The 26,379-nt window shown below is 40.2% G+C and overlaps 1 protein-coding gene across 1 annotated transcript; it reads right to left on the bottom strand.

The window, feature by feature from the left end:
* Positions 1 to 3,799: 3,799 nt before the first annotated feature.
* Positions 3,800 to 12,679, bottom strand: LOC122558741 (chymotrypsin-like protease CTRL-1). Its single transcript, XM_043707533.2, has 7 exons — positions 12,596 to 12,679; positions 12,107 to 12,210; positions 11,394 to 11,473; positions 10,060 to 10,141; positions 5,286 to 5,469; positions 5,061 to 5,188; positions 3,800 to 4,008 (listed from the first exon to the last, which is right to left on the bottom strand). The coding sequence occupies exons 1-7, from the start codon at positions 12,642 to 12,644 to the stop codon at positions 3,850 to 3,852; spliced, it is 786 nt and encodes a 261-aa protein (XP_043563468.2). The 5' UTR covers positions 12,645 to 12,679; the 3' UTR covers positions 3,800 to 3,849.
* Positions 12,680 to 26,379: the final 13,700 nt, after the last annotated feature.

Raw genomic sequence — 26,379 nt, forward strand, 5'->3', positions numbered from 1 at the left:
TTGTATTTATACTAACCTCCATCACTTCCTCTGACAGTTCATTCCATACACTCATGAACCTTTGCGTGAACAAGTCGCTTAGGTCCCTTTTAAAAATTTCCTCTCTCACCTTAAACCTATGCCCTCTAGTTTTGGACACTCCCCACCCCGGGGGAAAGACCTTGGCTATTCACCCTATCCAATCCCCTCATGATTTTATAAATTTCTATAAGGTCACCCCTCAGTATTTCCTTCTTGAATGGATCCTGCTGCTCTGACACAGATTTACCTGAAAGTATTTGCTCCCAGTCCACTGTGGATAAAACATACCTGAGCTTCCCTCAGTTTAGAACCTTGATTTCAGGCCCATTCTTGTTCTATTCCATAACAACCTTGAATATAATGGAGTTATAATCACTGTCTACAAAATGGTCCCCTGCTGATACTTCAATCACATGCCAGGCTTCATTACCTCAGGATTCCTCTCTCTGATAGGATCTTCTAAGTACTGGCTTGAAAAGCTCTCCCAGATGTGTTTTAAGAATCTCATTCCCTCTAAATCTTTCATGCTATGACTACTCTCATTAATGTTGGGCAAGTTAAAATCTCCCACTTTCAAAACTCTGTTACTTATTTATTTCTCTGAAGTTTGTCTCCACATCTGCTCATCTGTTCCTCTCATATGCTGGGGGCCTAGAATAGTATTATGATTTCTCCTTTTAGGTTTTTAAGTTCTACCCATATTGCTTCATTTGAAAAGTTTTCTAAGATGTCATTCCTCTTTACTGCTGTAATTGAGTCACTGATCAATATTGTGACATCCCTGTCCTCTTTTACCTCCTTTCTTTCTTGCCTTGTATCCTTAAATATTGAGGTGCCAATCCTGCCACTCTCTCAACCATGTCTCAACGACAGCAATACATTATATCTCCGTGTTTTAATTTGTGCCCTCAACTCATCTCCTTGATTTGCCAGACTCCTTGCATAAAGATAAATACCATCCAAACATGCCAAACTCCTTGTTCCTTAACTGGCACATAATATAGAACATAGAAGAATACAGCGCAGTACAGGCCCTTCGGCCCTCGATGTTGCGCCGATCCAAGCCCACCTAACCTACATTAGCCCACTATCCTCCATATGCCTATCCAATGCCCGCTTAAATGCCCATAATGAGGGAGAGACCACCACTGCTACTGGCAGGGCATTCCATGAACTCACAACTCGCTGAGTAAAGAACCTACCCCTAACATCTGTCCTATACCTACCCCCCCTTAATTTAAAGCTATGCCCCCTTGTAATAGCTGACTCCATACGTGGAAAAAGATTCTCACTGTCGACCCTATCTAAACCCCTAATCATTTTGTACACCTCTATCAAGTCACCCCTAAACCTTCTTTTCTCCAATGAAAACAACCCCAAGTGCCTCAGCCTTTCCTCATACGATCTTTCTACCATACCAGGCAACATCCTGGTAAACTCCTCTGCACCCGTTCCAGTGCCTCCACATCCTTCCTATAGTATGGCGACCAAAACTGCACACAATACTCCAGATGCGGCCGCACCAGAGTCTTATACAACTGCAACATGACCTCAGTACTCCGGAACTCAATTCCTCTACCAATAAAAGCCAGTACGCCATATGCCTTCTTCACCGCACTATTTACCTGGGTGGCAACTTTCAAAGATCTGTGTACATGGACACCAAGATCCCTCTGCTCATCCACACTACCAAGTATCCGTCCATTAGCCCAGTACCCCATCTTTTTATTACTCTTACCAAAGTGAATCACCTCACACTTAGCTACATTGAACTCCATTTGCCACCTTTCTGCCCAGTTCTGCAGCTTATCTATATCCCGCTGTAACCTGCCACATCCTTCATCACTGTCTACAACTCCTCTGACTTTCGTATCATCCGCAAACTTGCTCACCCAACCTTCTAACCCCTCCTCCAGGTCATTTATAAAAATGACAAACAGCAATGGTCCCAAAACAGATCCTTGCGGATGCCTTTGCTATCTATGTAATTTTGGCTGTTCATCTTGCCCTGTTGAACCTTCTCTATGCCTTCTGGATGCCTTTGCTATCTTATGTAATTTTGGCTGTTCATCTTGCCCTGTTGAACCTTCTCTCAGGATGCCAACCCTCTTCCCCCCCACCCTCTGCCAATTTGGTTTAAACTCACCCCAACAGCATGGACAAACATGCCCACAAGTATCCTGGTCTGTTGTACAGGTCCTACAAATTGCCTCAAAACAGTCCCATTGTCCCAGAAATCTAAAGTTCTTCCTCCTGCATCATCTCTCCAGCCACTGGACTAACCTCCCATTTCCATACTCACCAAAAATGATCCAGAGATTACTACCTTTTGGATCCTATTCTTTAATCTACTTCCTAGCTGCCTAAATTCTGCTTGCAGGACGTTATTCCTTTTTTTACCTGTGCCATTAGTATTAGTATGTATCATGATCTCTATCTAATATCCTCCTTCAGAATGCCCTGTGACATTCCTGACTCTGGCACCAGGGAGGCAACATACCATCCTCGAGTGTCTTTTGCAGCCACAGAAGCACTAGTCTGTTTCCCTTACAATTGAATCCCCTATCACTGTAGCAGACACACTCATGGTGCCTTGAAGTTGGCTCCCATTGCTTTCCCCTGTGGGAAATGGAGATGTTCAAAATTAAGAAGGCCTTGCTATAGTACAGAGGGAAAGACTGTTTCTAGCGGTTGGATGGTCAGAAAGTGGACAACACAGATTTTAACTAAATAGCAAAAAGAACTATGGAAGATGAGAATTTTCTGCACAAATTTTTATGATCTGAGATGCGTTGGAAGCAGATTCAGGAGTAACTTACAAAGGAAGTTGAATATACCATATATACTCGAGTAATAGTTGATCTAATGTAAAAGTTGACCCCCTATTTTTGGCCAAATAACCAAGAATTTTCCATATATCTCATATAAAAGTCAACCCTAGTTCTTTACAGATAACAGATCAACAATGTTTATGAATTATGTGCCGGCTGTCACATCCCGCTCCAGTTTTCCAATCAGCCGGTTGTTCTGCTCTGCTGCTGGTCTTCCAGTCGGCTGGCTGTTGTATTCCGCTCCGGATTTTCAGAATTACCATAATTCGAATTTTTTTTAAAATTTTTTTATTCGTTTAGAGATCATTTGGGCTTCTGCTAATGATACAGTATGAATTTTGATGGGCATGAATTTCAGTCAGTCTAAGGAAATATCCATGTAATAGTCAACCCCATAAATTTAACGTTAAAAAGTAGTCAAAAATTTGACTATCATTCGAGTATATACAGTATACACGAAAAGGAAAAGAATACAGAGTTTTTGGAAAAGAGTAAGGAACGAGGTTATCTCGGTTACTCTTTCAAAGATCCAGCAAAAAAAAGTCTCTATCAGTCTCCATCTGTGCTCCTAGCAATCTAGAGGCAGAGTTCTTGAAATCCTGGTAATCCTGGATGTCTATTTGAATGAGTGGAAATTTATACTCCATATTCTGAGACAGAACCACTAACATTGCTATCTAAATAGAGAGCTTAATTTCAATTTTTGCACTTCATCAAAAAAAAGTGTCTGATTGGACCAGTATCTAGCAATACAGATTCTTGCTGCCTTTCTGGTATCGACTATTGACTTTATGCCTGAGGTTTCAGTGTAGCAAGTCAGAAAATTTGTGTTCACTTGTTTTTGGCTCGTAAGTTCTGATTCCAATCAGAGCAGCTCAGTGTTTGGAATTGATGCTAGTACAGTCACTCAGTGTAAACTGAAACAATAAAAGAAGAGAGAGACTGAATGCAGGCTCATTGTTTATTAATTTGGTATGTCCCAAGTTGGTCACACTCACTAGTAATAAATGTATTGATCAACAAATGAGCGTAATTTGGAAACGCGGGCATAAACTGCAGGACTGTATATATTGCAGTTTACTGTTCCCCAAGAAACAATGCCAACTAGGTTCCAGCCGGTATTTCCATAGCAAACAAGAGGTCCTCCAGAATCACCCTGAAATTTAAAAATTAGAAAACCTTAATATTCCATAAAACGAAATTCAAGCAGTCTTCCCCACAAAGCTTTCTGATATGAACCTATATGTAATTTAAAAGGAAAAGGATTAATACATTCCTATTGAAAGTTATGGTAATATCTCAGATCCCTAATGGAAAGGCGAAACTAACATGCTGTATCCAGTAGAGGGTTTTTTCCCCCTCATTGTTTAGATTCTTTCCAACAGATTGAATTCCATGAAAGACTAACCAATAATTGATTAAATCATTGGCAATCAAAAAACCTTCCAGCTAATGGCAAAGTAACTTTATTTCAGGAAGTTACAAATCACACAACACCAATTTATAATCCAACAAGTTTATTTGGAAGCACTAGCTTTTGGAGGGCTGCTCCTTCATCAGGTGGTTGTCAGGAGCGGCGCTCCAAAAGCTAGTGCTTACAAATAAATCTGTAGGTCTATAATCTGGTGTTGTGTGATTTTTGACTTTGTACACCCCAGTCCACACTGGCACCTCCAAATATTATGTCAGAAAGAGGAACAAAACAAGGTTGAGTTTTTCTATCACCATGAATTTTCAATCCTGCTGCAGTGCCCCCCCTTGAAGTGAAGGCTATTTTGAGGAATTTGTGTGTGTATCATTGTACAAATAGTTCACTATTGGAGTGGGATATCACATAAATTCTGACTTAAAAACCTCACTCAGATCTCAGCTGATGAAAATGACTTAAAATAGAACCATTGATGCCAATTGAAGAAGCTGGCTATGGAATTCACTGAGCTTATTAGTCCCATAACCCAACTAAATGACAAATGCAAAAAAAAAGTTCCTTAAGTCTTATTGCATAAAATGATGGAAAGAAAGACCATCTGGCAGATTTTCTACAGTTTATTTGATTTAAATTTACTGCTATAATCGAAGTGACTTAAGTCTGTGTTATTCAAAATCTTAAGTCATAGAATTATAGTCACAGAGTCAGTGTATTGTAGACTTCATATTGAAGTCCACCCAGACCTTTAACATAATCTAAAGTTTCAAGGCAGCACCTACCTGGCAAGAGGAGGTTCCAGAAGCACCAGCACAAATCATAATGTCAGTGATTTGATTCCCCCAGTACTGTCGACAGGTTTGTGAATCAATAATAGGAATATTAGTTTGCATCAACTTGCTAGAGATGGCTTGGAGGAAACAAATGAGGGAAGCAAAGATTAATTATAAAGAATTACAAGATGATTGTTCAAATTATTTTGGTGAAGTATTTTAGAAACTTCTTACCGCCTCCAGGTACTGTCCTTCCCCATCCAGTAGTAATACAGATTGTGCCTCCTGGAATGTCAGCATTAGAAGCAACAAGTCTGACTGGAGAGGCATAGTGATTTATGTTGGCTGGGGAAGAGAGTCTGAGAAGAGTGCAGTCATAGTTCATGTTATAGGGGTTCCAGTAAGGATGGGTTATGACCTGTGACAATGATACGAAATGCCACTTATTCATTCTACATTTTTCATAAATAGTGTTAAAATAACTCAGGATGAAGTTGAAAGAAATTTGGGATGTATAGCCTATGCAGAGATGATGTGTTGAATGGTCTTCTCTTGAACCATAATTCTGTGATTCTATGGTATCATATCTACAAGACCTAATGTATCTGACCAACATAAAGCTATCATTGACAAAGTCAATAGTGTGACAGATGTGGTGATCACATGGTTTTGTGCTTCGGTCAAACCATACCTTGAGCATTGCATCCTATTGCAGCTACAAGGAATTGGAGGAGACAGATGGAGAAAAACAACAAAGACATCCTGGGGTGAGTAGTGTTATTTCTGAGAAAAAAATACTGAACTTGAGCTTTGCAGCCTGGAAAGAAAACATTGAAAGGTGGCCTCGTAGGAGTATATGATGTGGAGGTGCTGGTATCAGACTGGGTAGACAAGTCACAAGTCACTTCACCTGACAAAGGGGCAGCTCTCTGAAAGTTTGTGATTTCAGATAAACCTGGTGGACTGTAACCTGGTGTCATGTGACTTCTGACCTTACAGAAATAGAGCTGAAAATGTGTTGCTGGAAAAGCGCAGCAGGTCAGGCAGCATCCAAGGAACAGGAGAATCGACGTTTCGGGCATAAGCCCTTCTTCAGGAATGAGGAAAGTGTGTCCAGCAGGCTAAGATAAAAGGTAGGGAGGAGGGACTTGGGGGAGGGGCTTTGGAAATGCGATAGGTGGAGGGAGGTCAAGGTGAGGGTGATAGGCTGGAGTGGGGTGGGGGCGGAGAGGTCAGGAAGATGATTGCAGTTTAGGAAGGCGGTGCTGAGGTCGAGGGATTTGACTGAGACAAGGTGGGGGGAGGGGAAATGAGGAAACTGAAAAACTTGCAGAAATAGATACAAATTTAAAGATAAAGAAATGTATAAACTGTTATAATTCTTAGGCAGGAGTGGGTAAAGGAAAAGGGCTAAGTCAGTAAAAACTCATTTTAAGGTTGTTAATGATAATTTTCTCCTCTCACCTGGAGTGGGAACAGAGTGGGAGAGAACACTGAAATCACTTTAGAAAAAAAATCATTGTAGCCATAACAGAGTCTAGTGTTGTTCTGCAACTGGGTTCAATAGCCTTTTTCATCAATATTATTTTGTGTATATCATTGCTGAGATGGACATAACAACATAAGAAATAGGACCAGGAGTCAGCCACTTGGCCCCTCTAACCTGTCCTGACATTCAATAAGTTTATGGCTTATCTCAACTCCCCTCTTATGCCAGCTCGTCATAGCTTTCAACTCCCTGATATTTCTAAAATCTATCCACCTCCTAATTAAATACTTTCAGTCATATCCTCCATAACTGTATGGGCTGGAGAATTTCAGATATTCACTAATTCCCTTGTGCCTCATATTTAGATCAGTGCCTACTTATTCTGTAAATGATTCTCTAGTCTGAGATTCCCTCCATAAGCGGAAACATCTCCTCAACATCTACCCTATCAAAATTCTTCTGAATCTCGTATGTTTCAATAAGATCACCCCACATTATTCTAAACTCTAATAAATTTCTAAACTATTTGGCCACTCTTGATAAATCAACACCTTCATCATAGGAAGCTAAAATTCTGTTTTCCATACACACGAACACCAAGATTCCTCTGCATTGAACTTTTTTGGAGTCTGTCTCCATTTAAATAATGGTCTGCCTTTTGATTCTTCCTATTAAAGTGCATGGCCTCATTCTTTCCTATATTATGCGCCATCTGCCAAGTTTTTCCTCATTCACTCACTCAACCTATCTATATCCTCTTGTAGGTTCCTTAGGTCCTCATCACAACATGTCTCTTAACTAATTTTGTATCTTCAAATTTGGATACATTATATTTTGTTCCCTCAACCAAGTCATTAATATAAGCAATAAATGATTGAGGCCCTAGAACTAATCTTCATGGCACGCCACCAATGTCTTCCCAACCTGCCGATGACCCATCAATCCTATTCTGTCTTTTGTGTCTTAACCAACCCTCAATCCATGTTAATACATTAGTTCGATACAATGAGTCCCATCTTGTACAATTACTTTATATGTGGTCTCTTATGAAATGCATTCTGAAAATCCAAATACATTGCATTTATTGGTTCCCCTTTATCAACTCTGCTTGCTATATCCTCATAGCACTCTAGAAAGTTTGTCAAATGTGATTTCTCTTTCACAAAGCCATGTTGACAGTGTTTGATTGCGTTAAGCTTTTCAAAATGCCTTGTTATTTCTTCCTTAATAATAGATTCTAGCATTTTCCCAATGACATATTTAGTTAACTGGCCTATAGTTTCCTGCTTTATGTCTCCTTTCATTTTGAATGCAGATGTCACATTAACAGTTTTTCAATCCACTGGAACTCTTCTGGAATTCTATTAGGTCTGGAATATTTTGACCACTGTCTTTACTATGTCTGCAGCCACTTGCTTCAAAACCCTTGGCTGTACACCATAACGTTTTGATGATTGACTGCTTTTCAGTCCATTAGTTTCTCAAATACTTTGTTCCTCATGATGGGAACTGATACAGATCTTGCCTTTCATTAGCACCATGCTTATTTGTCATCTGTAGAATATTATAGTGTTCACCACTACGAAGACCATTGCAAAATATTGTTTCAAATTATATGCCAGTTCACTGTTCCCTGTTATAAATTCCCCATTTAATCTTCCAAAGGGTCCCACTCTTACTTTAGCTATTCTCTTTCTTTATATCTTCTTATAGAAGCTCTTACTGTTTGTTTTTATATTTCTTGCCAATTTCCTTTGATAATCAATTTTCTCCCTTTACATTAGCTTCTTAGTCATCTATTGCTGGTTACTAAAAAATCCAATCCTTTGGCCTACCATTAATTTTCATCACTTTGTATGTTTTAGCTTTTGAATGGGATACTCTCCTTGACTGCCTTTGTCTACCACCAGTGGTTCATCCTTCTCGTTGAATCCTTCTTCTGACCAGAATAAATTTGTGCTGCGCATCATATAATACCTGCTTATATGTCTGCCACTGTTCATCCATTGACTTTCCCCTTAGTCAACCTTCCCAGCCCACTTTAGACAACTCTTTCTTCCTATTACTGTAATTGTCTTTAAGTTCAGAAGTCTGGTTTGAGATCCAAATTGCTCTCCCTTAAATTGAATTTGAAATTCTGCTATGTTGTGATCACTACCCCTTAGAAGATCCCTAACCATGAGGGATTATTAACTCTTATTAATTCTACCTCTTTGCACATTAATAGTTCTAGAATAGCCTGTTCATGTGAAATTGTGCTTTAAGAAACAATTGCTGATGACTCTATAAATTTATCTTCCTCATCACTCTTGCCCATCTGATTTGTACAGTCAACATGCAGATAAAAGTCACCCATAACAATTGTAGTGCCCTTCTTACATGCCTCCATTATTTTCCAATTTATACATTACCATGCAGTGTAGACTATAGAGCCTGTAGACAACTCTCATCCATGACTTCTTTCCCTTACTTTGCCTTACTTACACCCAAATTGATTCAACAACTTTTTCTATTTCATCTATATCACTACTCACCTCATGGCAGATGTTTTCTTTATGAAGAAAGCTACCCCGCCACATTTTTTTTTGTCTATTCTGTTGGAATGTTGAATAGTCTGAAATATTGAGTTCCCAGTCTTGATCACCCTGTAACTACATCTCTGTGATAGCTATCAACTCAAATTCATTTATTTTTATTTGAACTGTCAAATCATCTGTCTTGTTACAAATGCTGAGTGCACTCAGATAAACACCCTTAATCTTTAACTTTCAACCATTATTACTCTCTGTGGTTCTAATTTCTGCTGCACTCTTCTACATATATTTTCTACCCATTCCTGTCACATGTTGATTATCATTCGCCTCTTCACTACCGAGTACCTCTGCGCTCCTGTCTCTTCTAAAGTTTTTAAGTTCCCTTTAATTGAACCCTCCTCTCAACTAATTAGTTTAACCCCCTACATGATTCATCAGGCACTGCCTTTGTTGTGATTCTGACTTGCTGCACACTCCTTTCATTACTTCACTGTGTTGATGACTTGCTTAACATTGACTCCCATGGAGATAATATACAGGTTAGTTACATAAATAAATACATTAAGAAAGTGTACTTTGGAACTGTTTCTATATAAAGTTGGGGATTGAAATTAAGAATTGACTGATTCTTCTTTTAAGCCAAAACATATCTGGGTAAGAAAAAGTGGAGAAAACTGAAAAAAAATCTTAAAATCTTAGTAATATTGGTGCTGGAATAAAGTGGAATTCTTAAAACTCCACAGTATGTGAAGTGTATTTGGTTTAAAGATCAAGAACATTTATTTCAAAAACTTTTATTTATTTAATACAATTCCATTACTACAAAGTTCCCTATTCTATCTTTTGGGATGTATCTTTTTCTGTGGTACTGAATATGTTCCAAAGAAAATACAGTACAATAAGTCATTATTGGCAATTTACATTTAGAATCATCCTTATTCAATACTAAAGCATTGTAAATTGGAATCTATGAACAGATACATACCTGGGAAACACTTTTAATTTGAAGTTGTTCTTCTGAGGAATACATGTCAAATTCTCCAAGTACAACTCGATGATACCCAGGGCTGTTAAAAATGAATTTATGTTAATATGTGATGAACATTTGACATTTTAGTTCTTACAAAATTTTTGTTAAATGTTTAGTTATTACAAATGTTCTCTCTTGTTCGCGCTTAAATATCCAAGCAATGGAATAGTCTAGAGATTAAAAGTTGGGAATTGAAATGATATTGCCCAATGATATCTGTCAAACATATCAGCCGTGGTGATGAGCTGCCTGCTCAAGGTGCCACTTTCTATTTATTGGGAATCCAAGTGACAGAATGCAATATTCCCCACCTATCACCAATGTGCATGGTGGAGTTTGGTCCCCCATCTTCTGCTTAGTCACGATATCTAATTATCACAGACTTAATGCAGAGCTGGATGAAATGCAGTGCTCTTTATGGATTACTCATGCCTCACAGAATATGCAGGCAGCAGTTCACTACCTATACCTTTTCTGGATGTCGTTATATACTAGAAATGATATTGAAACTCATTGCAAAAGACATGCTTTAAACTCTCTACCTGTCAGCATTAATACAAGCCTTCCCTAATGTGCCAACACTTGCAATGTTTGACACCATTATGGGCCTTCCTGGTACGAATACAACCACCCCAAATTAGAGTAAATTTAGAGATGGCTTTAGGCTATGCATTGAGATCTAATTAGAGTAACATTATCTGCACTTCATTGGACAAAATCAAATTTAGTTCCAAGAGGTGAGTAGATCTCCAGCACAATCCGCCACCACCAGCCCCCATTTGAGAAATTAATCCACTGAATGGAGATTGAGGTTATGTAAGTGAACTGTGCTGCACGGCAAGCATCGATCCATATGGTCCCAGAATTGGATTTGCCATGTTGTTACATTTCATCATAGAATCCCTACAATGTGGAAGCAAGCCATTCAGCCCATACCGACCCTTTGAAGAGCATCCAACCCAGACCCACATCCCTATCCTATCCCTGTAACCCTGCATTTCTCATGGCTAATCCACTTCGCCTGCACGTCCCTGGACATTATGGAGCAATATAGCATTATGGGTCAGTCCACTAATCTGCACATCCTTGACCTACAGGATGAAACCAGAGCACACAGAGGAAACCCACACAGACACAGGGAGAGCATGCAAACTCCACACAGTCACCCGAGACTGGAATTGAACCCAGGTCCCTGGCACTGTGAGGCAGCAATGCTAACCACCGAGCCACCATGCCATCCCTGCAATTTGTGCAACATAAATACAAATGGCTTGGTGTCAAATACTTACTTAAAATTGCAGTGGGCAGCAGTGATAACCCAGTTTTGATTTACTAGAGAGCCACCACAGAAATGTTGTCCATAAGAATCCTGTTAGGAAAGGTTTATTGAGGCAACAATTAAATCAAAGGAATTTAAATGCACAAAAATACAGAATTGAGCAGATGCTGGAAACAAAACCATAAAATGCTCAGCAGGTCAGGCAACATCCATGGAGCGAGAAACAAAGTTAATGTTTCATGTTGACAGCATTTCATCATCTGAACCATAAACATGATTTCTCTCTTCACAGCTGCTGCTTGACCTGCTGAGTATTGACAGCATTTTCTGGAGCTTAAAGGTACGTTAGATACAACAGGGGAGAAATCGGACCCATTTTCAGACACAAAGCAATTTCACAACCAAGCAATGATTGTGGGGAAATAACTACAAACAAAATGCATAGAGCGTAAATGAGCCCGTCTTTTCGTCATCCCACACATATACCTGAGACTGGGTTTTGGCCCACTGCCTCTGCACTTGCTGTTTTATGGCCCACTTGCTGAACTTTTCTTCAGCACTTGAAGGTGAGCAACTGTTCTTAGAAGTCACTCGAAAGCCACTATCAAGTAGATAAGTTGCAAATCATAATTTCATGTTACTGTACATGGACATCAGAGATTGAAATAAAACATTGCAAATGATGGTCTTTTACTGTATAAGTTATAATATAATTGATGTTACCTGCAGGGAAACCTGCCATGGCCAGGATCCTGGTTGAGCATACTGTCCATTAACAATTCTGGATTCATAATTTTTGCTGGGATAGACTGATGGAGCAGCAGCAACTGTAAAGTACACACATTTTACCAATGGCAGCAAATATTTTTATTTCTCCTTTATAAAAGAACTGAATGTCAGTCCTGTATTCTTAAAGAGGGTATCAGCAATATTGAGTTTCCTGTGAGTTTATAAAATGCAGTGTTACTCAGTAGAAACTTAGTCAGGGAATACTTCAAATCAACTGAAATGCAACTGAAGTTGTGAAAGCTAAGAATTATTTGAAATTGAACATATATGCCTTGTAAAAAATGTTACTATGTCATATAAAAAAAAGCAAATTGGACAGCAGCACTTCAACCGTCTTTTTATTCAATGTATTTTAATTAAAATAACTCTTTGTTAATATTTTAACATGAAGGATCAAATCATTTTATTGTAGCTGTCACTTACCCGTAGTTACTGTGATGATAGTGAGACAGAAAGTCCAGGGGAGCCCCATGCTTACCTTCCTGGTTTGGTTGCTGTTTGTACAGGCAAGCCACCTTTTACAATTTTTGCCTAGCTGTCAGCCATATCAGTGACTGATATGGAATATTAATTTCCCAATTAACTGATAAACATGAAGGTGGATTTCTTCTACCCAAACAAACCCATACTTTACTTATTAATTACCTTGCCTTGATGAAAACAGTTTTTGATTCCAGTTTGAAAAATAAGCTCACTGTGTGACACAGGATAGTTATTTTAATTTGCTTCTATTACGTTGCCATGAATCCTGAAATCATGCACTTTCTCATTTCCAAACTATCTATCCCTATTTCAGTCCATCTGCTACTGAAACCCTTGTGCATGGCTTTTCTGTTACCTCCAGGTTTGAGTATTTCAATGTTCCCCCAATCAGCCTTCTATATTTCACTGTCCATAAACTTCTGCCACCCTCATCATATCGCACAACAAGCCCCATTCATCTGTCTCTGCTGACCTATATTGCCTCAAACTTAAAAACTCTCCTTGTGTTTAAATCTCTTCATGCTCCTACCTTGGCAATCTTCCATGTCTCATCCAAACCTACAAATCTTGGACTCTCCATTTTCTGATTTTACTCTTTGTGGAACTCCCTTCTCCTTGTCCCAGAGTGGTGACTGTTCTTCTGTTACCTAAGCCCAATGCTTTGGAATTTCTTCCCTAAATTCCTCTGCCTTTCCTTGCGCCTTTTGTTGTACAGATTTTCTCTGCATACGTTGACCCCATTTTAACGCCTTTCCCACACATTTCCAACCATTAATCTGTAGCTGAGAGCCAAATGGTCTTAAGCTGCGAGCAACTATAGCTCATAACTAGAGGTTTTTCACTCCAATGTGTCAAGTCTCATTAGTGTTAAACACTGGCAAGCAATGTGACACAATTATCTCCCTGGGACTTTATGTTGTTATATTCAGTTGTTACGTGATAGAGATCCATGGAATCATTAAACTAAAAATGTTTAAAACTGCAAGTTGGGTGCAGTGATGAAATAGAGTGCTCATCTGCCATTTTTAATTCAATTAATGCACTTTTTGGAACTTAATAAAAACAATAGTGAGGTAATTAAACATAGGAGCTGTCTAATTCTATATGGATCCTAAAGTTTTCTAAGGCAATGACATGACAGTTCTTATATGATTTTACAGTCATAATAATTATTTGGGAAAGAAGAATGGTTCATGAGAACACAAGAAGCAAGTGCTGAGGCTGGTCATGGTGAAAATAAAGCAATACAATTTGTAATTAGATTAGATTACTTACAGTGTGGAAACAGGCCCTTCGGCCCACCAAGTCCACGCCGCCCTGCCGAAGCGCAACCCACCCATACCCCTACATTTACCCCTTACCTAACACTACAGGCAATTTAGCATGGCCAATTCACCTGACCTGCACATCTTTGGACTGTGGGAGGAAACCGGAGCACCCGGAGGAAACCCACGCAGACACGGGGAGAATGTGCAAACTCCACACAGTCAGTCGCCTGAGGCAGCAGTGCTAACCACTGTGCCACCGTGCCGCCCACAAATTTAGGAGTTAGAAAAAAACTTGTAGGTGTTGCTTATAGCCAGGGCAAAGTGATGGAAGCTGATCGAGAGGCAAGTGAATGAGACTGTAGTTACAAGGAAATAACATCATGAACTGGCGTGATCCACCTGAAGGGAAGCCTTGCCTTATGATAGTGCCTTTCATGATTACCACAAAATGCTTTGAAACTAAGTTACTTTTCAAATGCGCTTGTTTAGCTTGGGAAGTTTGCAGTGCAGTGGTCATTTCCTTCCAAATTGGAGAGGGTATATTTTGTATTCATTTAATTATATTTGGAAATTGATTGCATCTTACAGCTTTGCTATTTTGGAATGTGGGCATCTATTTTGGGATGTGGGCATTTATTGCCTATCCCTAGTGCCCTTGAGAAGGTAGTGCTGAACTGCATTCTTGAATTATCACAGTCCATGTGCAGCATGTTGGCCCATATTGCCAGGGTATTCCAGCAACAGTGAAAGAACAACAATATATTTCAAAATCAGGATGGTGAGTGTCTTGGATAGGAACATGCACATGGTGGTGTTCCCATGTATTGGTACCTTGGACCTGAGATGACTGACCTCCAATAATCCAAACCATTTTCCTATGTGCCAGATTTGACTTCGACCAGTGGAAAGTTTGTCCCCGATACTCATTGATTCTAGTTTTGCTAGGGCTCCTTGATGCCACTCTGGGTCGAATCAACCTTGGTGTCAAGGGCTATCACTCTGACTTCAACTCTGGAATCCAGCTCTTTTGTCCATGTTTGAACTAAGGCTGTAATGAAATCAGGAACTGGCAGAACCCAAACTGGGCATCTCTGGGTAGGTTATTACTGAGCAGGTGCTGCTTGATAGCATTGTCAATGACACCTCCCATCACTTTACTAATGATTGAGAGTAGACTGTAATCGGCTGTTGTAACATTGGCATCTACCTGACAATGCTTGGCTGGCGGACCAGTAAATTCTGGAACACAAGCCATTACATTTTTTGCCCGAAGGTTGTCAGGGCCCATAACCATTTCAGTATCCAGTGCCTCCAACTGTTTCTTGATATAACATGGAGTGAATTGAATTAGCCAAAGAGTGGCATCTGTGATGCTAAGAGATCACAGGAGGGGGCCAAGGTGGATCATCCATTTGGCACTTCTGGCTGAAGATTACTGTGAATGCTTCAGCCTTATCTTTATGTATAAGTATTTGCAGTTGCAGTTCTAAACTTTTATTTCATGACTCTGTTATTTTCCTCTGAATGTATATTTGTAAAATCATTTTTCAGTAGTACCATCTTAACGCTGTACAAGACACTGGGAAGGCTGCACCTGGGGTATTGCATACAGTTCAGGTCACCACATTATAGGAGGGATGTGGAAGTTTGGAAAGGGTTCAGAGGAGATTTACTAGGATGTTGCCTGTTATGGAGGGAAGGTCTTATGAGGAAAGCCTGAGGGAACTGAGGCTGTTTTTGTTGGAGAGAAGGTGGTTAAGAGGTGACTTAATTGAGATGTAAAAGCTTATTAGTGGGTTAGATAGGGTTGAGAGTGAGAGCCTTTTTCCTCGGATGGTGAAGGCAAACACAAGGGGCATAGCTTTAAATTGAGGGGTGATAGATTTAGGACAGATGTCAGGGGTAGTTTCTTTACTCAGGGAGTAGTAGGGGTGTGGAATGGCCTGCCTGCAACAGTAGTAGACCCACCGACATTAAGGGCATTTAAATGGGTATTGGACCTACATGTGAATAATAATGGAAAGGTGTAGGTTAGATCGGCATCAGATTAATCTCACAGGTCGGTGCAACATCGAGGGCCAAAGGGCCTGTACTGCGCTGAAACTTTCTATGTTCTATGTTTTATATGCATTAACACTTAGCAGTTCAAGCACATGGATAGATAGGTACACAATTGAAAGAAAGGGTAATCCAAGACAGAGGACAGGAAAAAGTTGTAGCTGTAAGAGCTGCTCCTTTTTTGAGGTATTTTCAGTGTTGAAGCTGATTTCCTCAACTTCTAGAAGCATTAATTACTGCTTAATAAGCTGTTGCATTGTTATGGAACTTTGGGGGAGAAAAAGATCAAAACAGCAACACTTTTAAAAGGAGGAAGAGAGACAAAGGTAGAGACCATGTGGCAGTGATTCAAATAGAGAAAGAAACCCACACTGCTGTCTGACCCAGCAATAATCTGCACAGCTGCTGCCTTCACTGTCAGTTTTCAAGTATCTCTGGGCATTGGAATTGGTCCAAAAAAAATAAACAAACAGGTGAAATTCACAGCTGGCTTTGTGTGTGGGAGCTCACAGCAGGAAAGCCAATGGCTTTTTAAAGTGTAACCTTACATATTTTCTTTTGTAAATCAACAACAGTGAGCAGAGTGGGGTTTTTTGATTATATGTTATTATTGAGATCTGTCTCTTGATTAAACTTTAAAAATATAAAAGCATAGGTACTAAGCTAGCATGGAGTGGTGTTTTTAGAGCAGTAAGACTGTGCTATTTTCTGGGTCTGTAGATTGTTAAACTGCAAAGATGGCCTTTGGCAGAGTGATGTGCTCTTCCTGTTGAATGTGGGAGATTAGGAGAGTTTCCAGGTTACTGATGATTATTTCTGCAGAAAATGTGTTTGGTTGGGAGTCCGAATGGATCACATGAATCAATTAGAGCAGCAGTTAGATGCAATGAGGAATTTACAGGAGCTGGGAGGTGTGATGGATGGCAGTTGCAGGGAGGGAGATAGACCACAGATACAGTTAGGTAGATGGTTGATATCCATGAAAGGTAGGAGAGGGAGACAGGTGGAGCAGGAGTTTCCTGTGGCTATCCCCATCTCAAACGAATATGCTGTTTTGGAAACTGTAGCAGGTGATGGACTCTCAGGGAAATGGATCACTGACAGCCAGGTTTCTGGTACCGAGATTGGCTCTAATATAACAAGGGCGATGCTAGGTTGCAAGCAATCGATTGCGATAGAGGCACAGACAGACGATCCTACGGCTGACAACAAGACATTAGAATGGTGTGTTGCCTCCCTGGAGCCAGGATCAAAGATATTTTGGAGAGGATACAGAATATTCTCAAAGGGGAGAGAGACCTGCAGGAGGTCATTGTATACATTGGAAGTAAAGTCATAGGAAGTGAAAAGGATGAGATACTGAGGAGACAATATAAGAAGTTAGGCAGGAATTTAAAAAGGAGGTCCTCAAGGGTAGTAATATCTGGAATACTCCCAGTGCTATGAGCTAGTGAGATAAGGATAGGAGGATCGAGCAAATGAATGCATGGCTGAGAAGCCGGTGCAGGGGAGAAGGGTTCACATTTTTGGATCATTAGAGTGTCTTCTGTAGTAGTAGTGACCTCAATAAGAAAGACAGGTTGCATCTGCACTGGAAGGGGTTTAATATACTGACAGGGAGACTTGTTAGAGCTGTTAAGGAGGATTTAAATTAGTGAGGGAGCAGTGGGGAGACCCAAGATGATAGTGAGGAATCAGATCAGTCTGAGGTTGGTACAGATGGGAAAAGGAGTAAGTCAAACAAACAGGGCAGGTAGGAACAAAGTAGAGAATGAGGTAGGATAAATGAAACTACATTTATTTCAATGCAAGAGGCCTGACAGGTAAGGCAGATGAATTCAAGGCATGGTTAGGAATGTGAGACTGGGACTCCTAATAGCTATTACAGAGATGTGGCTCAGGGTTGGACAGGACTGGCAGCTTAGTGTCCCAGGAAATAATTGCTATAGGAAGGGTAGAAAGGTGAGCAAGAGAGGAGGGGGAATGGTGCTTTTGATAAGGGATAACATTTCAGCTATACTTAGAGAGGATATTCCTGACATCATGTCCTGGGACGTTATTTGGGTGGAACTGAGAAATAAGAAAGGAATGATCACATTATTGGCATTGTACTTTGGACCCTCTCAATTGTCAGTGGAAATTTGAGAAACAAATTTGTAAGGAGATCTCAGTTATGGGGAGGTTATGGTAGGGAATTTTAACTTTCCAAACATAAACTGGGGACTGCCATAGTGTTAAGGGCCTGGATAGAGAGGAATTTGTTAAGTATGTACAGAAAATTTTCTGATTCAGTATGTGGATGTACCTACTAGAGAAGGTGCAAAACTTGACCTACTCTTGGGAAATAAGGCAGGGCAAGTGACTGAGGCGTCAGTGAGGGAGCACTTTGGAGCCAGTGACCATAATTCTATTCGTTTTAAAATAGTGATGGAAAAGGACAGAAAGTATCTAAAAGTTGAAGTTCTAAATTGGAGAAAGGCTAATTTTGGTGGTATTAAGCAAGAACTTTCAAAAGTTGATTGGGGCGGACGTTTGCCGGTAAAGGGACGGCTGGAAAATGGGAAGCCTTCAAACATTAGATAATGAGAGTCTAGACACAGTATATACCTGTTAGGGAATGCTGCATGACTAGAGAAATTGAGGTTTCATTCAAGAAACAAAAGGAAGCATCTTTCAAATATGGACAGCAGAAATGGAGTGATTCCTTAGAAGAGTATGAAAATGGTAGGAGTACACATAAGTAGGAAATCAGGAGGGCAAAAAGGAGACATGAGATAGCATTGGCAAATAGGTTTAAGGGACTCTACAAATACATTAAGAATTTAAATTAGTGAAGGAGCTGGGGGTGAGACCCATGGAGATAGTGAGGAAGCAGATCAGTCTGAGACTGGTACAGATGGGAAAAGGAATAAGTCAAACAGGGCAAGCAGGAATAAAGTAGAGAATGAAGTAGGACTGATAAATTAAACTGCATTTATTTCAATGCAAGAGGCCTAACAGGGGAAGTAGGGAGAGAATAGGGCCCTTAAAGATCAGCAAGGCCACCTCTGTTTGGAAACGCAAGAGATGGGGAGATACTAAATGAGTATTTTGCATCAATATTTACTGTGGAGAAGAGTATAGAAAATAAAGAATGTGGGGAAATAAATAACAACATCTTGAAAAATGTCCTTATTACAGAGGAGGAAGTGCCGCTTATCTGAAGCTGCATAAAGGTGGATAAATCTCCAGGACCTGATCAAGTGTACCCTAGAAATCTGTGGGAAGCTAGGGAAGTGATTGCTGGGCCCCTTGCTGGGATATTTGTAACATCGATAATAACAGGTGAGGTGCTGAAAGACTGGAGGTTGGCAAATATGGTGCTACTATTTACAAAAGGTGGTAAGGAAAAGCCAGGGAACTATAGACTGGTGAGCCTGACATTGGTGTTGGGTAAGTTGTTGGAAGGAATGCTGAGGAATAGGGTGTACATGTATTTGGAAAAGCAAGGACTGATTAGGGATAGTCAGCATGGCTTTATGCGTGGGAAATCATGTCTCACAAACTTGATTGAGTTTTTTGAAGAATTAACAAAGAGGATAGATGAGGGCAGAGTGGTAGATGTGATCTATATGGACTTCAGTAAGGCATTCAACAAGGTTTCTCATGGTAGGCTGCTTAGCAAGGTTAGACTGTATGGAATCCAGGGAGAACTAGCCATTTGGATACAAAACTAGCTTGAAGGTAGAAGACAGAGGGTGGTGGTGGTGAAGGGTTGTTTTTCATACTGGAGGCCTGTGACCAGCGGTGTATCACAAGAATTGGTGCTGGGTCCACTGCTTTTTGTCATTTACGTAAATGATTTGGATGTGAACATAGGAGGTATAGTTAGTACGTTTACAGATGACACAAAAATTGGAGGTGTAATGGAGAGCGAAGAGGATTACCTCAGATTACAATGGGATGTTATCAGATGGATCGAGGAGTGGCAGATGAAGTTTAATTTAGATAAATACGAGGTGCTGCATTTTGGAAAAGCAAATCAGGGCAGGACTTATACACTTAATGGTAAGGGGGAGTGTTGATGAACAAAGAGAACTTGGAGTGTAGCATCATACTTCCTTACAAGTGGAGCCACATGTAGATAGAGTAATGAAGGCGTCATATTGTATGCTTACCTTTATTGGTCAGTGCATTGAGCATTGGACTTGGGGGGCCATGTTGCACATTGGTTAGGCCACTTTTGGAATATTGCGTGTAATTCTGGTCTCCCTGCTATAAGACGGATGTTGTGAAACTTGAAAGGATTCAGAGAAGATTTACAAGGATGTTGCCAGGGTTGGAGGGTTTGAGCTATAGGGAGAGGCTGAATAGGCTGGGGTTGTTTTCCCTGGAGCGTCAGAGGCTGAAGGGTGACCTCATAAAAGTTTATAAAATCATAAGGGGCATGGATAAGGTAAATAGATAAGGTCTTTTCCCTGGGATGGGGGAATCCAAAACTAGAGGGCATAGATTTAAGATGAAAGAGTAAAGATTTAAAAGAGGCCAAAGGGGTAACGTTTTGATGCAGAGAGTAATCTGTGTATGGAATAAGTTGCCAGAGGAAGTGGTGGAGGCTGGTACAATTACAGCATTTAAAAGGCATCTGGATAGGTATATGAACAGGAAGGGTTTAGAGGAATATGGGCCAAATGCTGGCAAATGAGACGAGATTAATTTATTTCGGATATCTGTTTGGTATGGATGAGTTGGACTGAAGGATACGTTTCCGTGCTGTATATCTCTATGACTCTATAGTAGAACCCTTTATTAATGTAACGCAGCTATTAAAGAGTCTGTAAGAAATACAGAAAGGCTGTGCCATGATTAATGCGTCAGCTTCTTCTTTTCTCACCATTAATTATAGCGAACAAGGACATCAAGGTTTTTGTTCATGATAAAACTGACTTAATAAGGTATATTGGGCAAACACTAGACCTGTCATATGATATAGGAATTAAACTCTACCCTGGAAACAATTTCTTATTTAGAATGATTAGAATAGACGGGAACAAAAGGTTTATAAAGAAGATGGATAGATTGTGAACAGCCAAAACAAAGGGAGTTCAATTTATGAAGTGCAAGGTTTAGTAGAATGTAAGAGAGTATTTTCTAATTCGTGAGAAGCTAGAAACTGTCGGGAAATCGAGGGAGGACGGGTGGGGAGACTTAAGGGTTTATGTTCAGTAGTTAGTAAAAGCTGAAGGCCAGATATAAATGTTTATTTAAAAGACTACTGGAACCTAAGCTGTCATCTCAACAGACTGGAATATAAATGTGTTGATATTATGTTCCAACTGTTCAGAGCTATGGTCAGCTGATGTCTGGACTCCTGCTTTCAGACTTGGACATTGCACTCCAGGAGCAATATATTGCCCTTAGAGTGGGTGCATTGAAGATTCACCAGAATGATACAGTTCAGGGACAGGTCCATAATGGTGACAGATTGGCCAGACTTGACTGGTAAACCCTTATATGGCAGATTGTTATTTAAATGGTGAACAACTGCAGCATGCTGCTGCACAGAGGGACCTGGATGTCCTTGTGCATGAATCACAAAACATTGGTTTGCAGGTGCAGCAGGTAATTAAGAAGGCAAATGGAATGTTGTCCTTCATTACTAAATCAATGAAGTTTTAAAACAAGGAAGTTATGTTGCAGCTGTATCGGGTGCTGGTGAGGCCACACATGGAGTACTGTGTACAGTTTTGGTCTCCTTACTTGAGAAAGGATGTATGGGCAGTGGAGGGGTGCAGAGGAGTTCACTAGGTTGATTCTGGAATTGAGAGAGTTAGCTCATGTGGAGAGATTGAGTAGACTGGGACTATACTCATTGGAATTTAGAAGAATGAGGAGGGATTTTATAGAAACATATAAAATTATGAAGGGAATGGATAAGATAGAAGCAGGGAGGTTGTTTCAACTGGTGGGTGAAACTAGAACTAGAGGGCATGGCCTCATAATAAGGGGCAACAGATTTAGGATGAAGTTGAGGAGGAACTTCTTCACCCAAAGGGTTGTGAATCCCTGGAATTCCTTGTCCATGAAGCACTTTGGGAGGCTACCTCATTGAATGTTTTAGGGCAAAGATAGACAGATTTTTGAACAGTAAGGGAATTAAGGGTTATGGAGAGCAGATGGGTAAGTGGAGCTGAGTCCATGAAAAGATCAGACCATGACCTTACTGAATGGTGGAGCAGGCTTGACAGGCCAGATGGCCTACTCTTGTTCCTGGTTCTTATGTTCTTATGTAAGACAATAATAGAATAAATAGAAATTACTTCCTAACATGGGGGAGTCCAAAATCAGGCAGCACAACCTTGTGTGGGTGCGAACAGTACACATCAGTCTCAAGATCTGCAGCTGTTTCAATGGCCTTCCCTCCATCATAAGGTCAGGCATGAGGATGGTTGCTGACGCTTGCACAATGTTCAGCACCATTCGCCACTCCTCAGATACTGAAGTAGTCCACATCCATGTGTAGCAAGGCCCGACCAACATCAAGCTTGGGCTGACAATTGGCAAGTAGCAACAAGAGAGAGTACAACCATTATCTTTGACATTCAATGGCATTCCCATTGCTGAATCCCCCACTGTCAATATCCTGGGAATTGACATTGACCAGAAACTGAACTGGACCAGCAGTATAAATGACAAGCTTTTTTTTACTCATTCATGATGTATGGTTATCGCTGGCTAGGCCAGCATTCATTGCCCATCTATTTGTCCCAGAGAATATGATTGTGAGCTGCCTTCTTGAACTGCTGAAAGGACACCCATTCTATTATAAAGTCAGTAGCAGGATTTTGACACGGCAACATTGAAGGAATTGTGGGGGTGTGACTTGGAAGAGAACTTGAGGTTTTGCAATGCATCCTTTGAAATAATGGCTACAAAACCAGGTCAGAGACTAGGAATCCTGTAGGGTTAACTTTTTTCCTGACTCCCCAAAGGCTGTCCACCATCTCCAAAGCACAAGTCAGGACTGTGATGGAATACTCTCCATTTGGCTGGATCAGTGCAGCTCCAACAATGCTCAAGAAGCTTGACATCATCCAGGACAAAGCAGCACACTTTATTGGCACCCAAACAATAAACTTCAACATTCACTCCCTTCAACTACTGACACACACACACTGGGAGCAGTATGTACCAGATGCACTGCAGTAACTCACCAAAGCTCCTCTGACTGCTTATCTGACAGTGATGTCTAAATTGCATTTTCAGGGGCAATTAATGTTGGCCTAGCCAATGATAGCCATTTAGAGTCATAGATTCTTAGAGATGTACATCACGGAGACAGAGCCTTTTATCCAACTCATCCATGCTGACTAGATATCCCAACCCAATCTAACCCCATTTGCCAGGACTTGGCCCATATCCCTCTAAACCCTTCCTATTCACATACACATTCAGGTGCCTTTAAAATGTTGCAATTGTACCAGCCTCCACCACTTCCTCTGGCAGCTCATTTCATACACGTACCACCCTCTGCCAGCCAAAGTTGCCCCTTAGGTCCCTTTTACATCTATCCCCTCTCACTCTAAACCTATGCGCTATAGTTCTGGACTCCCCCAACCCATTGTCTATTTATTCCATCCATGCTTTCAATGATTTTATAAACCTCTATGAGGTCACCCCTCAGCCTTCAACGCTCAAGGGAAAACAGCCCCAGCCTGTTCAGCCTCTCACTATAGCTCAAATCCTCCAACCCTGGCAACATCCTTGTAAATCTTTTATGAACACTTTCAAGTTTCACAATATCCATCCGATAGGAAGGAGACCAGAATTGCATGCAATATTCCAAAAGTGACCTAACCAACATCCTGTATAGCTGCAACATGACCTCCCAACTTCTGTACTTAATGCTCTGACCAATAAAGGAAAGCATACCAAACACCTTCTTCACTATCCTATCTACCTGCGACTCTACTTTCAACACTATGAACCTGCACTCCAAGGTCTCTTTGTTTAGCAACACTGCCTAGTACCTTACTATTAAGTGTATAAGTCGTTCTATGATTTGTTTTCCGAAAATACAGCATCTCGCATTTATCTAAATTAAACTCCATCTGCTATTCCTCAGCCCATTGGCCCATCTGATCAAGATCCCATTGTAATCTGAGGTAACCTTCTTCATTGTCCACTATACCTTCAATCTTGGTGTCATCTGCAAACTTACTAACTATACCTCCTATGTTCACATCCAAATCATTTATATAAATGACAAAAAGCAGTGGACCCAGCACTTATCCTTGTGGCACTCCACTGGTCACAGGCCTCCAGTCTGAAAAACAAACCTGTCTTCTACCTTCAAGTCAGTTCTATATCCAAATGGCTAGATACAGATGTTTTCCCTGTATTTCATGATATCTAACCTTGCTAACCAGTCTCCCATGAGGAACCATGTCGAACGCCTTACTGAAGTCCATATAGATCACGTTCATCACTCTGCCCTCATCAATCCCCTTTGTTGTTTTTTCGAAATCTCAATCAAGTTCATGAGATATGATTTCCCATGCACAAAACCACGTTGAATATCCCTAATCAGTCCTTGCCTTTCCAAATACATGTAAATCCTGTCCCTCAGGATTCCCTCCAACAACCTGCCCACCACCGAATTCAGGCTAACTGGTCTATAGTTCCCTGGCTTGTCTTTACCACCTTTCTTAAATAATGGTACTACGTTAGCCAACCTCCAGTCTTCTGGAACAAATTAAAAAAAGCTAAGCTATTTGGTAATGGTGGGCACCATATCCAGTTCTGATCCTGTCGTCTCATCATGTCCACAGATACGGGAATTATGAAGGTGTTGATGGATGGGGATTATACTAGGATAGGAAATCTAGATTACTTTCCCCTCCCTGAACCAGTAGTTTTGAGTTCAGGAGTGAATCAGCAAAGGTCAAGCACTTAATTTGGGTCCTTCTTGATTTGTATGATTCAGTTTTGCACTGAATAATGTATTTAACAACTGAATCTGAAGCAATTGGGTCCATGAGATTTAGAATGGGGCTTGTGGGCAAATACAAAATAATGTGTTTAATTCTGTACATTTATAGGTGTCTTGGGTTAGGCTGTTATGTGAATGTCAAAGAGTCTCAAGTGATGTGGTCAACTCGGGGCCATAATTTAGTTGTGAGTCATTTTGTTGCTGGCCATTTCTTATAGAACTTAATGAAGATGCAATGTACAGAAGTGCATGACACTGGATTATAAAAATAGGTCTGTGAAATAAAGTGGCAATGAGCAAGTTATTTTGTGAAATGGAAAAACAGACTGGTTTAATCTTTTTTATTATTTGCTGAAAGGTTGTAAATCTTAATGAGTGGAATTTTTTTTTACTAATTTCTTTTTATAGAAGGTATTTATCTTGTTTTTATGACTGATCTTTCAGTTAAATTTCTTTAAATAGCAAATCTTAATGATAAAACCTCAACTGACTAAACTTGGACAGGCCCAAACCAAATAGAAATTATTAGTGAAAATTATAATTTTGCAGAGCGAATGGTTATTTCATAATAATAATGTAACCAGAAGGAATACTTCTCAAAATGTTTCACAGATATATTTGTAAATTCCATGAGACAGCTTTAAAAAAATGTCTGGCCTGTCAGTGAGGGCTGTTGATGCAAACTTCAAATGGGAAGCATGTTGACCTAGGCTCCCTCTCTCTGTACTCGTAAGGTGGCACGGAGGACATTTGTAAGTGGAAGACTTTCAAATTATATGTTTGTTCTTAATTTTCAAAATATCAGAGGCATTTTTATTGTTTTTACAAGCAAGGTTCTGGATGATAACATCATTGCAACTGTTTATAGGTTGTTTTTCTGCAGCAAGTGATTAACTTGTATATTCTGACTTAGTGTAGCTGTGCCAATTGTATGATGTGCACTCTATTTGAAAGGAATGGCAGTGGTTCCCAGTTTTGCAAGATTCAACTTAGGTTGTTAATATCTGGGCTGAATCAGTTATATTAGAAAAAAAGCATCGAATCCTGCATTTAACACCTTCTGTCCTGGTGCCCACTAAATGCAAACCTTTAATATATCATTTCTACATATTTCTCAATGCAAAGAAACTAGAGTGTAAGGAAATGGAAATGAAGTTTGTAAATAATAAAATTAAAATTAATATTCAATGTTTGTACATGACTGCGAAAGTAATAGTGTCTTTGTCAAAATGCGAAACACTTATTTTGTGACTGTTTTAGGGATGGTCAGCATGGTTTCATGAAGGATAGGTTGTGCCTCACAAACCTTTCTGAGTTCTTTGAGATGGTCACCAAACAGGTGGATGAGGGTAAAGCAGTTGATGTGGTGTATATGGATTTCAGTAAGGTTCCCCATGGTAGGCTATTGCACAAAATACAGAGGCATG

This window comes from Chiloscyllium plagiosum, unplaced genomic scaffold (genome assembly GCF_037043375.1).
Source record: "Chiloscyllium plagiosum isolate Xiang-an unplaced genomic scaffold, Cpla_swu_hap1 HiC_scaffold_17, whole genome shotgun sequence".
NCBI classification, from domain to species: domain Eukaryota; kingdom Metazoa; phylum Chordata; class Chondrichthyes; order Orectolobiformes; family Hemiscylliidae; genus Chiloscyllium; species Chiloscyllium plagiosum.

Bases quoted from the DNA above. Each gene is read 5' to 3' on its own strand.
- LOC122558741 (XM_043707533.2), bottom strand. From the start codon at position 12,644: ATGGGGCTCCCCTGGACTTTCTGTCTCACTATCATCACAGTAACTACG. The intron at 12,211-12,595 runs GTAAGTGACAGC...TGTACTTTACAG, and splicing joins TATCATCACAGTAACTACGG to TTGCTGCTGCTCCATCAGTC. The intron at 11,474-12,106 runs GTAACATCAATT...CTTTCCTAACAG, and splicing joins CATGGCAGGTTTCCCTGCAG to GATTCTTATGGACAACATTT.